The sequence below is a fragment of the Equus caballus genome, chromosome 3, assembly GCF_041296265.1.
Source record: "Equus caballus isolate H_3958 breed thoroughbred chromosome 3, TB-T2T, whole genome shotgun sequence".
Lineage (NCBI taxonomy): Eukaryota > Metazoa > Chordata > Mammalia > Perissodactyla > Equidae > Equus > Equus caballus.
In genome coordinates, this window is record NC_091686.1 from 53,241,620 (window position 1) to 53,257,413 (window position 15,794).

Genomic DNA, 15,794 nt, shown 5'->3' on the forward strand with positions numbered 1-15,794 from the left:
TGTAGATTTGCCTCGTTGCTGCTATGCGCTCACCTCTTGAACCATCAGTTCCTACTACCTCACATAGTATTTACACTTAGCAAACATACAGTTATGAATTATTAATTCCTGTGACTGCATAAGACAAATTACAAATACAGCAAGCATAAAGAACAATCCATGATAATCTGCCTTAAAAAAATCTTCTAAGCAGAATGGCAAGTATTTGTCTTATCTAATTATGATACGACTACTATATACTAAGTTTAAAAAACAAATATACTGTTGGGATATGCATACTTACATATATTATTTATCAGTGGAGATCTTTGAATAATAGGAAAGAGAAAAGAAAAAAATCATCAAAATAAAAACTGCATATCTATGGCAGAAACTAAAAAACAGCAAACAGATCAAAACATAAAATCTGAAAAAATTTATGAAAAGACCCATGGAAATGTTGCCTACCCACAGTGTCTATTTGACTTGAATTACAATGTTATTTTTACAACGTTTTGTGGAATTCTTGCTACTTTTCTTGTTGTTTTTCCCTTGTTTTTTAAAGTATACATATGTAAGTTTACATTGAAAATATGTCAAACTAAGAAAGCTAAAGGAAATATTAATACAGATTGAGTCTGGTGAAGCAAATGTTTATTATTCTATACAAGATGGGGCTACAGAAAATTTCTAATATAAAAGAATGTGCGTTCAACAAGAGAAAATTGAGAAATGACACACGGAAATAATAAAATTGTAACAATTTTGGATTTAATACAGGATGAAAAAGCAATACAAGAAAATATTTTGAGATGATGAGGAAAGAATCTATAGCAAGGGCAAGATCCTGTGGGAGACTTCTGAGATGTTAAGTGACAAAGGTCAAGGTCTCCCTATCAGGACCAAGGGGAAATTGATGGACACTGTCACAGGCTGTATTAGGTGCTCCCCTGATGACATGCCCACACGGCCTGTGCTTACATCTGCCCCAGCATTCCTCACACTGAATTGAAAAAATTTGTTTACTAACATATATTTATAGTTCCCATAAGACTATAATGGTTTAAGTATAGGAATCATATTTTACCCTTCTTTTGATTCCCAGGTTCTGACTTAAAGTAAACATTCAACGTGTTGGTGAATGATTAATGAATAATTAAACAAATGAATAAATACAACCTCTGTAATAGCAGTTAAGAAAATATGGGCAATAATTAAGTTGTGTGTTACAAATGTGGGAATAAGTTTCCAAAGGAATAAAGAGTATTACAGAAAATTAAACCAAAATAAAACAAATTTGTAATAATGTCAGAATATGTTTATTATTTAAATGTAAAATAAAAAATAAAATTGTGCCAAAAGAATTTGTCTAAACAACAAATTATCTAATTTAATATAAAATTATTCGTGGATAAGGGACTACCCCATTTTACATCTGCCTGAGAAAACAGAGTTAATAAAATCTCTTTTGCTGATGTGATAGAAAATAATCAATTCCTTCATCTCAGGTCTGATTACAATGAATTATTTCTGAAAATTCTACTTTGTGTTTTATACATTACTATTGCTTAAAACTTAATAGCTTTTCATAGTTCTAAAATGTATGCTCTTTTGTCAATTATTCTAGATGTTCTCATGAAGGTAACTGACTGACCATGTGTCAGTCTGCATCTTGATATAGCCAAATGCCACAATTAATATCTCAGTTAGGCAAATCCAAATAACAATGTTAAAAGAAATGTCCATAAAGAAAATGATTCTGTTCCAAAGACAGCAAACAGGTTCAGTGAGGATGCATGCTCTACCTAAACTTTCCACATCTCCCATGGCTGTACATTGATGCGTTTCTTTAAGATGGAAAGATTTCACTTCCATTCTGAAGGGTTTCTACACACAAGCACACATACTCCTAGTCAGAATGAGCACACCATCACCTTAAAGTTCCTGCAATGAAAAAGTCTTCTGAAGGTTATCAGAAACAAAAATGATCCAATAAATTTCAAAAGACATTTATATATGAGATGATGAACTAATTCTCCATTTTTGTGTGACTGAGTCACCTTTCAGTTTGTTATAGAACGAGCTCACAGGGTTCTACTGCGATTAGACAAAGCTACTTTCCTTGACCTTTTTCCTGTTGAGCACTTATGATTAACAACACTCATAAATCACACCTTTAAATCGACTTTTAGCATTACAACACTAACTAGTCCGTATTTGTGTTGCTGCTTAGAAATGTGCTCCAGAGTGAGGAAGGAACAGCTGCAAGCCCACTGTCACCATCTCAGGTTTACACATAGCTCAAGAAATAGGAAAATCTATTCTTACAGCTGAAATAAGAAAGAACGTTACACACTATAGAAATCATGATCTCTTAAAATGTTGAAAAAATACTTTTGTTCTTTGGGAATTAAATTAAAAATAAAAACCAACCAACATACTAAACACTGACCTCAAACTCAGGGTTTTGCTGTCCCCTGGTGCGGGACAGTCTTTTACTGCTCATTATGCTCCTAGTAACTCTTGTACCTCAGGTACTCTGTCATACATAAGAATACCTTTTAGTTTTGATGGAACGAGGAACGTTTTTCTTTAAAATGAGCAGTAAGTCCAGAGTAAATATTTTAATTGAGAAAAGATGACTATCAATTTTAGGAAGAAAGAAGAGGCAAACCTGTTAGGTAATTTTTGCTCACTTTTTAAATATGTTTAGTTTCAATACATTTGTTTCACTCATTCAACAAATCTTTATTAAGAGCTTTCTATGCGACAGACATTATCAGCAAACTATAGCCAAATGCGGCCTACAGTCTGTTTTGGTAAATACCATTTTATTGGAACACAGCCATACCCATCATTTACATATTGTTTATGGCTGCTTTCAGGCCACAATGGCACAATTAATTTGAGACAGACACTGAACGGCCCACAATGTCTAAAATATTTCTTATCTGGCCCTTTACGGAAAAAGTTTGCTGACCTTTTGCCCAGAAACTAGGGATACATGGGTGAATGAAACAAATCTCTCCATTTCCCGGCACTTTACATTTTGGCTGGGGCAGGCAGATATTAACTACAAGCAGAGAAAGAAGTAAATAATGTTGTGTATTAGAAGGTAATAAATACCATGGAAAAAGAAAGTAGTGTATAGGGAATAGAGCACATGATGTATGGGCCAGGTTGCAATTTTAAACAGGCTAGAGTAGAGGAATTTGAGAAAGTAACATTTTTGCGAAATTTTTGATAGACAGGAGGTAGCGACACATGAATTGGGGGAAGAATGTTCTGATCTGAGAAGGCAGCCAAGGCAAATAACTGGAAGGAAGGAGCACACTTTGTGTGTTCAAGGAAGAATAAGGAGGCTGCTGTGGGTGAAGAAGTGAGGAGAAAGTAGTCCGAGCAATGAGGACTGTCTTCAATGGTACCAACATTTGTTACTGCCAATAATTGCTGTAAAATATGAGTCAATGCCCTGGGCTTAGAAATTGTTTTTTATCATGTATGCTTAAGCAAATATAATTTAAGAACTCTGAAGTATAGTGTTAGTTTAGTAAAATCTAGTTGCTACATATATATTAATTTATATACATATAAATATACATATATATTACTGGAAAGGAGATTGGAATGGTGACATGATTTATAGCAATATCTTGGAGAATATCTAATGTGCAATAATATATGAGGTGAGAGAGTGCTTGAAAAATTCACCAAATCTTGAAAGGATTTGGCTAGGGCTCAAGAGTACTGAATATATAAAAGAATAAATTTTATATTATTACCCTTAAGCTCCAAGAGACTAAGCAATGTTATTAGACTCATCAGGTAGTTAAGTTTTCCTGATGGATTGCAGTAATAATTACAGAATGAAAAAAGTGGTAAAACATAGATTCTATGCCTAGAGAGGAATATAATATAATGTGCACTCTCCTTAAATAGATTCATTTTGTCAAGAAAATTCAAAATATTTGCTTTAAAAAAGATTTTGTACCAAGCAGCTTGGCCAAACACACAAGAAGGGGCATATGGAAAAACCTGCAAAAGATGAAGGAAAGTATAAATAAGCGTGAAAAAAAATTTATTTTGGGTGTAATAAAATATGAGAAAAGTTGCCTATTACCTCATTAAAGATATAATCCTCTGTTTAACAGGTGACACGCACTGCCACCCGTGCCTCCTTTCAGGACACTCTCTGACCTTTGGCTGCTGCACTCTTAGCCAGAAACTGCAACGGCTGTCAGCTCCTCCAATTTCCTTAGAAAGGAGCAGCCCCGGACCGGCCAGGGGCCGAGTGGTTAAGTTCACGAGCTGCGGTGGCCCAGGGTTTCACTGGTTTGGATCCTGGGCATGGACATGGTGCCGCTCATCGGGCCACATTGAAGTGGCGTCCCTCATGCCACAACTAGAAGGACCTGCAACTAAGATATACAACTATGTATGAGAGGGCTTTGGGGAGAAAAAGCAGAAAGAAAGAAAAAAAAAAAAAGATTGGCAACAGTTGTTAGCTCAGGTGCCAATGTTTAGGGGAAAAAAAGGAAGGAGCAGCCCCAATTGCACAGGATTGAGGAAAAAATAAAAGATATAATCCTCTAGCAAATATTTCGATGAGACAGAAAAAGGATTATTCTTAAGAATGGATCAAATCTTAAAAATTATAAATCATATTCTAGAGTACTAACAGCAAAACAATATACAAAACTCAAAATACGATTGCTGGTAAATACTACTTCAGATTTGAAGAGTGCTTTAGACAGTCTTAGGTAACATTGGTAAAGGACCTTACTTTTAGTTTATTACTAATTTCTCCTGTAAATAAAACTTTAATCCAGCAGATCAAAGAACAGCTGGAAATCTGTAGGTAGCAGATTCCCTGGAACCATAGGGGGACTACTTTGGCAACAAATAGCCACACTGTTATAAGCACACGTTTTTTTCATTGATTCATCTACCCTGCACTGTAGCTGTATGAAGTAGATACTATTATTACCTCTATGCCACAGATGAGAAAACTGAGAAAATGAGATGTTACATGATTTGCCCAAGGTCATACAAACACATAGAGGAGAATTGGGCCTGAAACTGCCCAGGGCAGCTCCAAAGGACTCACGCTTATTAACCTATGTTGACTTTTTAAGAGATGCCATCTCCTTGAACTTATGAAATCTAGAAATAGTCTTCAGATGTTCACACAACCTAAAATCTTATTCTTATTTCAGGATATCATAAGATATTTTTGAAGACACAAGCAATTTCATAGCCTATTAGGCAGAAGTCTCCTCATACACATCTCTTGGGTATTACATAAAGTGAGGATACAATTTATTATGAAAACTGTTACCTTTTTGAACATGGGAAAGGGGACTATTAATACAGATGGAATAACGACTTGGCGATCAGGCATTGTCTTATGTAAACCAGAACGTAGTCACACTAGACACGGGGGTCTTGGAATGACCCATTCCCTTTGGGAACTAATTCCCTAAGAACCTCTGCCCTTACCCTATAGCGGGCAGAGTCCTTCAAGTCTCTCTCTTTCCTGTCGGGTGTTTCCCCTGAGGTTGAGCCCATTTCTTGCTATTTCCTACTTCATTTTCTGATGGTTCTCTTTGACAATTAGATACCTCAGACCAGCTCCCAGCGTCTTCTCTGTACATCCAAAGCCACACCCCATGTGGCACCCGAAAATTCCTCCTCCTTCTCTTTCAGACTCTAATGCTTACCTAAAATAGACTGGTTTCCTGTACAATCCAGATGTGAGTTCATCCCTGGGGTCATCATTTCTGTACCTACTGCTAGTTTCCTCTTTATTCCTCCTCTCCCTGGGAAGCCCAATTGAATCCTAACAAGCAAAGAGATGGCTCCACTCAGTCACAGAGGTAACCCAATCAAGGATTTATAGTTTAAGCATACAAAAAACCCCCAAAGTCCCAAACCCCACATTTCCTGTCTAACTTGTTCCTGGCAGAGAAAAAATACCAAGAGTTTTAACAACATTATTAATTTAATTACCAATAATTCTTTTTTAAAGACAGGAGAAAAATGCTTTCAAAATACAGTTTTTTAAAAGATGTTTTAAATAAGAAACCAGTGAGAATAAGCTATATTGACCAACAAACTAGTCTGATGAAGGCTAGTGGGGTAGAATAATTAATGTTTACTGAGCACTCATTAATGCCAAACATTATCTTTTAATGGGAAAAAAAGAGAAACCATTAAATAAGCTAACATTCAAGAGAAAGAAAATGCAAAAAGGACAGAAGTCATATTGATTAAATACCAAAAGTTCCTCTTTGTGACTCCTGCCCAAATTCTCATTCATTGGACAAGTCACCGGAACTAACTGTCAAGACCAACCAGATTCTTTCTACTTAAGACTTTTGGTTATTGTGAAGAGGAACCAGAGTACCAGGACAACCCTCAAAATAGGGAAAATACAGTTTTTACTTAATTTATAATGTAATAAAATTCAATCCAGCTTTTAAAATTCTCCAGAGAAGCCAAAAACCTGGGCAAAGGAGAAAACTGAGATCATAAGTAGTTTTAATACAAAATGCAACCCGACCCAGACCATGTCAGGGAATACATGCAGAAATGTTTTCTTGATCATTAAACGTTGATTTTTATGTTCATTCTCACCCTTGCCTCCAAATACATTCTCGGTTTCTTGTCTTAGGAGTGAGTTATCTAAGTCACAAACTAATATTTTGATAATAAAGGTTATTTTTGAGAAGATGTGTCATTCTTGTTTCTATATTAACTATAGAGGTTTTTAGAAGTTATCTTCTAACGGGGAAGAAGAGCATCATTTAGCGATAACTGGGTCTAGCTGCTGACTCAGCATCTCGAGGATACAGGTGAAACTGAATAGGGGCATGTCAGAGGCATTTCAGAGCTGTGAGGAATCGGATAGTCTGCCTAACTTATGTAACGATTACATGGTAGCATGGTACTCACTATTTGTCATTTTTACAAGTTTAAGTGGTTGAAAAAAATTCTGCTTTCCTATTAACCCAGATGTCATTTCACCAACTGTAAAATGAATTTACACTCTCATGAGAAATGCCACAACTGCCATGGAAATTCACGGTGACTTGCAGACAGGGTTATAACTATTAAAAAAGAATGTGAGAGGCTCTATAGCTTTCACAGATGACGATGTTTCTTTTTTCAATATAATGTCCCTTTGGTGATCTACTTTAAGTTTTATACATAAGCACTGTAGCTAATGAAGACATAAAATACAGGAAATATGAAACGCTTTGAATATTGACATTTTAAATTACTTTTTTTTGGCACGCACGAAAACTTACTCCTGAGTTTGCTGAAATCTAGAGCTGTCTTCTTCAGTTCATCAGATACTTCGTGGGAGGATGTAATCACTAAGCTAGAAAAATGTGAAACCCTCCAGGCTAGACATCTTAGGCTAATGATAATGTAGAAAAGTTCTTCAAGGCATTGAGAGCACAGCACTTCATAAATAGTACTGCTACCAATTAATTTCTCTAAAATGAAGATTACAGATTTCCCATGGTGAAATTAATGTCATAGAGTCAACTCCTTTTGTAATAGAAAATGGTTATTTTGTCTCCTTTCTAATTCTGAATTAAGATACCACCTTCCTCCTCATTCTTCTCTACCCACACACATTTAATATTAGATGTTGGTAGAACTGATTTAAAGTTTTTTCTCTCTAGTAAAATGAAGGATTCTCTCCTCTCTCCTCTACGAAACTAAATAAATGATGCTTTTTTTTTTAAAGATGGGCACCTGAGCTAACATCTGTTCTCAATCTTCTTTCTTTTTTCTTCTCCCCAAAGCCCCTCAAGTGCATAGTTGTATATTCTAGTTGTAGGTCCTTCTAGTTGTGCTATGTGGGATACTGCTGCAGCATGGCCTGACGAGCGGTGCTAGGTCCACACCAAGGATCCAAAACAGCAAAACCCTGGGCTGCCCAAGTGGAGCGTATGAACTTAACCACTCAGCCATGGGGCCAGGCCCCAAAAGATGCTTATTTTAATAGTAGATTTAACGATATAATAAATCTCAAGGTACTAAAGCAGCAGAAATCAAAAGGATGCTTTATAAAACATCATATTATATACTTTTATATGTATTATACAATATATATTACACTATTATATTCTTACAGTTTATTATATTGCATTATATCTTTGTATTAATTTATTATAATTCCAGTCATGCATTGCTTAAGGGGACATGTTCTGAGAAATGCGTCATTAAGTGATTTTGTTGTCATGCGAACATCATAGAGTGCACTTACACAGACCTAGATGGTATAGCCTACCACACACTCAGGCTATATGGTACTAATCTTACCGGACCACCATCATATATGTGGTCCATCATTGACCAGGACGGCATTATGCAGCACATGACTGTAATTTTAATCTAAGCCACTAACTCAAAGACTAGAGTATTGGCTAATGACTATAATATAGAAAAAACAGGTAATTTGTGTATCAGTCTTCTTTACATTCCCTTTGGGGGAAGCATTTTCTTCCTCTTATAGTGGTCCTATTAAGCTTAGTTTTTAAAGTATGAACTTCTACTCTTTCGGAAGAATGGGAGAAGGATTTTCAGTTTTTGTTCTATCCCCCTAACCTATGCTTTAACAATAGAAGAGAAATGTCTTATCTAATTGGTGAGATTGCGTAAAGGATGAAATATGAGGAGCTCAGCCTTTCCAACAGTCTCTCCTTTGGTGTAATCTGATCTGTTGATGTGGGCTTTCTCCTCCAGTTCCTCCTCCCCTGTAAACACACTTGGACCAAGGCATAGGGCCTGCCTCTAGAAGCAAGTCATCTTTCTTTGTTGGCCCACTTTTGGGCCTTGGGTGTGATGCAGCAATGAGTTTGCAGCAAATTTAGTAAGCATATGTTCTACAGATCTTTATAGAATGAACACTTGTGTCTCCCCATAATTCATATATTGAAATCTAATCTCCAATGTGATGGTTTATGGAGGTGGGGCCTTTGGGAGGGAATTAAATCATGAGAGTGGAACCCTCAGGAATGAGATTAGTGCCATTATAAGAAGAGGCCAGAGAGCTAGCTTCCTCTCTTTCTGCCATGTGAGAATATGACTAGAAGTCATCATTCTACAACCTGGAAGACAGCCCTTACTAGAATCCAACCATGCTGGCACCCTTATCTCCAGAACTGTGAGAAATAAATGCTTGTGGTTTATAAGGCACACAGTCTGTGGTATTTTGCTATAGAAGGCCAAACAAGATCTAAGGCATATGGAGATCACAAGTCTGTGCCCTATCCCACGTTTAGATTTCAATTGTTTCAGATCATGTAGTGGGAAGCTGCATGGAAATTTCATTCACATTTGTTGAAACAGGTTGTACTTACTTAAATATATGTTCATACATGTGTTTGATGAACTGATATTTTTAGGTGTGTTATAAAATTAACCAAGAAATTATATATGCGATATTAATTGCTTACATCTGTTTTTTTGGATTCCTCATCTAGATTACAGACTCCTTCTTGGAGAAAGATCATAACATTCCCCAAAGCACTTAGCAATACGGAAGACACACAAAATGCTTGGTAGTTCACAGGTTGAAAGAAATTGAGCAGTTTACATAAATTCAGTTCAAATATGTATTTAATGGTAGAAAATAGTTAATTTAATTTATCTATTTTAACTATTTTAATTACTGGACAAATGAATTAAATTGGACACCTAAAATATTTTAAAATAATTACATAAATTTATAGTGTCAGTTCTATTGTAATAATGAAAATATTCTATGAGACCTCGTTCACTAGAAAAATTACTCATATTCTTGAATTTTAAAAATATACTAGCTGATATCATTTATTTTCCCTAGATATGTATACCCTATACAACATTACAATGTTGGAATTCAGAAATCTCTAATTAAATTTTGATAGATTAAAAGGATTAGATTGTCTGCCAGTATCTCAAGAGTAAGTCAGAGAGGGCCAAGAAGGAAAGAGGACCTACATACACAGTAGGGCTTGTGAGCCGAGGAGGCTGGGCAGAATGTGTCTGCTCATCAATTTTAAGTTTATAAACAAAAACTGTTCTGTAGTTTCCAACATATGACTAATAATCCTTCGTCAGGATGACAGACCCGAAGGTTAGCTTAATCCAGATTTCTGTTGTGTGTGCTTACTGATCATGTTCCTGTTCATCAGTATCAGAAAGGTTAAGAGAATGAGGGGCATGGACGAGGATGGATGAAATTCTATTTGTCAACTTTATATTTACCTAAAAATATTCTACCCAATAGTATATTACAATTTGCACATATAGGAATATCAGAAATCTCATGCCAGCTCAGAACAGAAAACTAACTATCTCAGAATGTTGGGAAGGTGACCAAAATGGGACTGTTTCCCCTGAATTCCTGAAATACCCTTAAGTTATATATGAGAGCACAAGTTTTAAAGGGCAGAGTCTCTTTCATTGCATTCTGGGCTTAATTCAGTAAAGTGGAGTCACCAGAAAATTAGGAAACGTGCACTGTTATGTCCCAAACGTCGTGTTCCTTGTAATAAGGCAAACATTTCATAAGGCAAACAGTGGCATATGATTCTCTAGACTGAAGCAAAATTCTCCCAGATGTCTTGCAGACAATTAAAACAATCTGGTATAATCTATTTCAACTTGGCAAAATTAAAACTATATTCTAGTTGGATATGTCTCTCTGGGAAAATCTGGTTTTCCTAAGCTGTCATCTTTGATGAGAGTTCCAGGCGCTGCTGACAAAGCATTCGATGTTATCAATGACGTATGGAGAAAGAAAAGAAAATGTCTTGCAACCAGATTTAAATAAAATATGCTCAGGGGGCAAATTCCATGTATCAACACACAGCGATTCTGCACATCACTGAACTGGGATTACAGTCTTTCAGGGCGGTCTCATGGCTCCAAGGTAATAAATACTTCACACCATAAAAGAGGCCTTAAATGTGAAGCAGCCAACAGGTTTAATATCATTGCATCTAGAAGTTCAAATATAAAGCTGTAATCAGTTGCATTAGTTTAGAAAAAGGTAAAATTAAAATCCTAAGAAAAAATGTTGATAGGTGCAAACGAAAAAGGTACTTTAAAATAAATATCAGAAGCAGTTGAAAAAATGACATATCATATTTAATATAGACACAGTTCTTAATTTGCATTAGTGCTAAACACCTGATAATTATCCACAAATACTCCTAGAATGGAATTAACTTTTCTTCCTGCACTATAATTAGCCAATAAATCTTAACAGTAAAAGGAAGATTGTACTGAAACTAATAATTTAAGTAGCCTCTAACAACAACGTGGTGTTTAGTATCTATAATTCTCTCAGCTTACCAAGGTACCAGTATTCAACTTATCATGCATGAAATCCTAATGACTTAAAAAACTTGGTTGTTATCAAGAAATACATTATTCACTTTAGAGTTTACTTTGATCATTAATAATCACTTTATGAATACGAGGAAGGGAATGTGGCATATGACTTCCTTAAGGGCAAACTGATAGGGATCTCACAGAGAACTTCCTTTAAAACTGCGAAAATACAAAAATTCATTTAGAGTTGCATATACAACATACTGAAAGGTTTCCTTGTTTATTTCAATTGAGGAATTCGGAATATATTTTGCCTACTTTGAATAATACATTCATTTATTCATTAAATACACATTTGAGTGCTTATGGGTCATGCACTGTTTTATGGACTGGCTCTTAACACTGAGGACTGAGTGGCAATGAACAAATGAATGTCTTTATAGTGTTACACAAATTCTTTGTCATAAGTCTTTTCTTCCTGCCAAAACAAAAAAAGTCCCAAGGAATAATGAGAGGCTTATTAGTAGTCTCTATAACTTCAGAGACTACTTTACACTGTCCTTGGGTTAAAGAGAAGGGAACCAGCTCCTTAGATTATTGGAAAAGCGCTGAATAATGAAAGATGCGTTGTCCTAAAAGCTACAATAAGTGCGTAACATCTTCCTGTTTTCTCAAAGATGCAGTATGAATAGGATAAAATGTACTTAGTTTATCAGTAGGTTTGGATCTTCCCATTTATACACAGAAAATGTTTCCTTTATAAAAAAGCTTAATATTTTATCTATGGAAGAACACTATAAATAAGATGCAATTTCATTGTTCCATAATATTTCGTTCAAGTGCCCATCATTTAGTTCTGGAAGGACAAATCTGTAAAGTGCTGGGACAGACTGGCCTCATCAGTGTCCTCTGGTGGGAATTTTTAGTAGTTAAATGCTTCTGAGTAAAATAAGAATATGAAAAATTTTCGCAGATTTTGGAACTGACAAAAGGAATAATGTTCACTTGCCTAATGACAGAGACGACATGTTTCGAGAAAGCAGTACTTCTTTTGTTAATGGATCTCTTTGGTAACCAGCCTTCAGTATACATAATAAGAGAAAAATCATGGAACAAGGAAAAACAGTCTCCTCAAAGCAATTAACATGCTTGTCGAAGCTCTCTAGTTTTAAAGAACCAGACAATTTTTTATGCATAGTAAACACTGAAGCTCCATTTATTATATAGTTTGCCCATTTGCTATGTCTCAGAAAAAAACTTCATAGTTTTGTTTATATTATCGAATGTATATCTAGATCTAGAGCTTTCACTGAATATATACAACTAAAATCAAGAATTTTCCATTTATTTGCAGACATTTCCAGTAGGGAGAGAAAACTTAAATAGAGTCATTAAAATTTCATTTTGTTTCAAAAAAAGGATCCATTTAACATATGCTTATCTTAATATACAATTGACAAAAAAAATATTACTAGTAAACATGTACTTATACCACTGAATTAGAAAAAAGTTAAATAATTATATAGTAATACCTAATGCTTGTGCAAAAGTGTATCTTGCCCTTATGCCAGTAATGCTACTTTTGAGAATGTATTTTAAGAAAAATAATTAGACATATAAAATGTATTTAATACATAATTAAGAAAAAACCAGAGTACAAAATATATATAGTTATTGTCATTTCAACTATGTAAAAAAGGGGGGAAACACCTAAATATATCCAAAAGAATTATGTTGGGGTAGTGGAATAATGGGTAACATATTTTTTTTCTCTTCCGCCACTAGAAATCTTTCATTAAATACAGTAGTCTAAAATAAATTTTATATAAAATTTAGTCAAGATTATTATTTTATGTAAAAAACACCCTCTATTACAATAAGCAAATAGTGAGACTTCTTTAAGAAGCAACATTGTTGTTGATATAAAGATAGCTGTGTTCATCAAGTTTCAAGGATGAAATAAAGTCTTCTTCGCCCAACCTTAAGTTCAATTACAACAGATGGATGACATTAAACTTGCCAAGCGTCTGCCTTTTGTAACATATTGTAGATAACTCAAACAAATCATGTAGCCAAACTTGGGTAGTGTAACAGGCAAGCCATCATCTTTCTAGTAGCTTGAGTATTTTTGCTAAAACAAATGCGCCTATTGTAACAAAGTTCAGAGGAGGAAAAAAAAATACATAGACTTTCATCTATGGAAAATTATACAATGATACAGTTTTCTTAAATGACAGATTATAATAAGATAGTCTATACACTCCAAGATCTCAGTGTAAAAAATGATAGAGAACTATGAACAGTGCCTATTATTTTTAATTGAAAAGGTCAGATTAGCTAGGAAGTGAAAATCAATAAGCAAAAATCTTTTCAACTGATTCTATCCCACCTCCCCTCCTCCAAAATGAGGCATCTCTTTGCACATACAGCATGAAGGAGGCAGTCTCAAGCAAAGGCAGGGTAGCACCAGCTAAAGCATCCTTCAGTCCCTCGTCCGCTGCTCAGTAGCTGACGGGAAAGTTCACTAAATGTGCTGAACCTTAGTTTCCCTGTTTGCAAGGCAGTGAGAACGACAACAGAACCAACATAATTCACAGAGTAGTTGGGAACGGTAAATGGAATACAGGATGAGCATGAGTTAAAACTAAAATAAACAAACAATGGGAGGAGGAGCTGACATGGATTAGACATCTATTATGTTGACATTAGGTGTTTTATTTCTCCACAGTTCTTTTTAAAAGTCACATCACTTTTTAAATAGTAATTTAATTAGTATTGCTATGAAACCAGTTTGCTCACAGATGAAGGACAAATGACCAAAGTCATGTGTTTAAAGGGAAAAGGTGGGTCCAGTAGCCTCAAACCCTGGGAACCTTTAAATACTGAATCAAGTTAATCTTGGCTGGCTGTCAAATAAGCCAAGAGCTGTGAAATGTACTAGGAATTGAGAATTTAACAAAAGGAATATTGGCAATTGCGTCTGGGAAATTATAAGAATTTTAAGGTGCTCTCATTCCAAAGCAACCAAGTTCCACAAACCTCAATAGCTCTGAAATCCCTAAAACCACGGACTTGACATAGGCTCTGTTTTCTTTGTTCCTCAGCCTGACACTCCACCAATCTGTGCATGCTACAGTGAGAAATAAGTTGATTCAAGGACCATCACAGTGAAGCACTTTTTGTCTCTCCATAACAAACATAGTCAAATTTAATTTACACAAGCACAGATTCTTTAAAAGACATCATGTAGGGGCTGGCTGGGTTGCTCAGTGGTTAAGTCGACACGTTCTGCTTCAGCAGCCCAGGGTTCGCCGGTTCGGATCCTGGGTGCGGACACGGTACCGCTTGGCAAGCCATGCTGTGGCAGATGTCCCACACATAAAGTAGAGGAAGATGGACACTGATGTTAGCTCAGGGCTAATCTTCCTCAAAAAAAAAAAAAAAAAAAAAAGAAAGAAAGAAAGAAAGAAAGAAAGAAAGAAAGAAAAGAAAAAGAAAAAAGACATCATGTAGTTCTGTAACTTTGAGGGATTTAACAACTTTAAGCCTCAAGTTCCTCAATTATAAAGGAAAAATGTATGACTGAGGGTGATGTGAGATATTTGCTTATGCAAATTGCTTAGCATTTTACTGACACATAGTATAGGCACGTATTTGCCTTACGTACTTCTCAGTATTTTGTACTTTCACAAACATAGGTTATGAATATGTCATTTTAAGTTTATTTTTACTGTTCCATTTATACTTAGGTTTTACAGCAGCTGTTCTTTCTTGAGTAGCATTAACTTCCTACCCATAGCTACTTTCTGTTACTAATTGTTCACATAACAGACCATTTCTTCCAAAAAATTACCTTAAGAGAACCATCAAATTGTATTACTAATCAAATGTTTTTTTCTTGTAAAAATAAGTAGACTACATTAGCACTACCTAAATTTCTGGAAAAAATTTTCATTGTTTTGTTGAATGCTGTTTCCTTAGTCTTTCTTTGATTTCTAGAATATTTTAGACTAGAATCCATTTTGAATCCTTTCCTTTTTGCCCCCGTAAATTATTTTGATTACTAGTCTTTAGATAATTGTATGTTCTATTTTCCTTGGTTATTTTATCATCATTGTTCACTGTGGCACCCATTTTCTGTGCAAGTTTCCTGTTTCACGTCTCCACCCCGCGCATTTGGTTTCTAGAACTTCCTCCGTTAAATTATACAGCAAAACCCACACTCCTTCTTCCCTCTTTTCCTTCAGTCTTTCATCTTCCAAAGTACACAATTTTATAATGTGATATCATCTTGCTTGATTGATTCTTTAAAGGTTTCTTTAAAAAATATAAGAGCAAGAACTATGATATAAATCATATTCCTTTCTTCAAACATTTACTGAATGTCCACTTTACTGGATGCCGAGCATGTAAGGATGACAAGTCTCCGTCAATAAGGAGCTCATCCAATGGGAGAGGAAAAGAAGGCAAGGAAAAGC

General features: G+C 35.3%; 1 protein-coding gene and 1 long non-coding RNA gene across 7 annotated transcripts in view; one reads left to right on the top strand and one right to left on the bottom strand.

Annotated features, from left to right (window-relative positions):
* The window catches only part of CCSER1 (coiled-coil serine rich protein 1), a 1,209,213-nt gene that overhangs the window by 607,397 nt on the left and 586,022 nt on the right, over nucleotides 1-15,794 (bottom strand). The window contains exon 9 of one of the 6 annotated variants that reach the window (XM_070262258.1): nucleotides 12,079-14,738. The exons of the other annotated variants lie outside the window; for them this stretch is intronic. Coding sequence (XP_070118359.1) covers nucleotides 14,610-14,738 — 129 coding nt within the window. The 3' untranslated portion in view covers nucleotides 12,079-14,609. Of the gene's footprint in view, nucleotides 1-12,078; nucleotides 14,739-15,794 lie in introns of those variants that run through there. 6 annotated transcript variants of the gene reach the window in all.
* Nucleotides 1-15,794, top strand: part of LOC138923444 (uncharacterized) — a 45,580-nt gene that overhangs the window by 24,081 nt on the left and 5,705 nt on the right. The window lies entirely within an intron of this gene.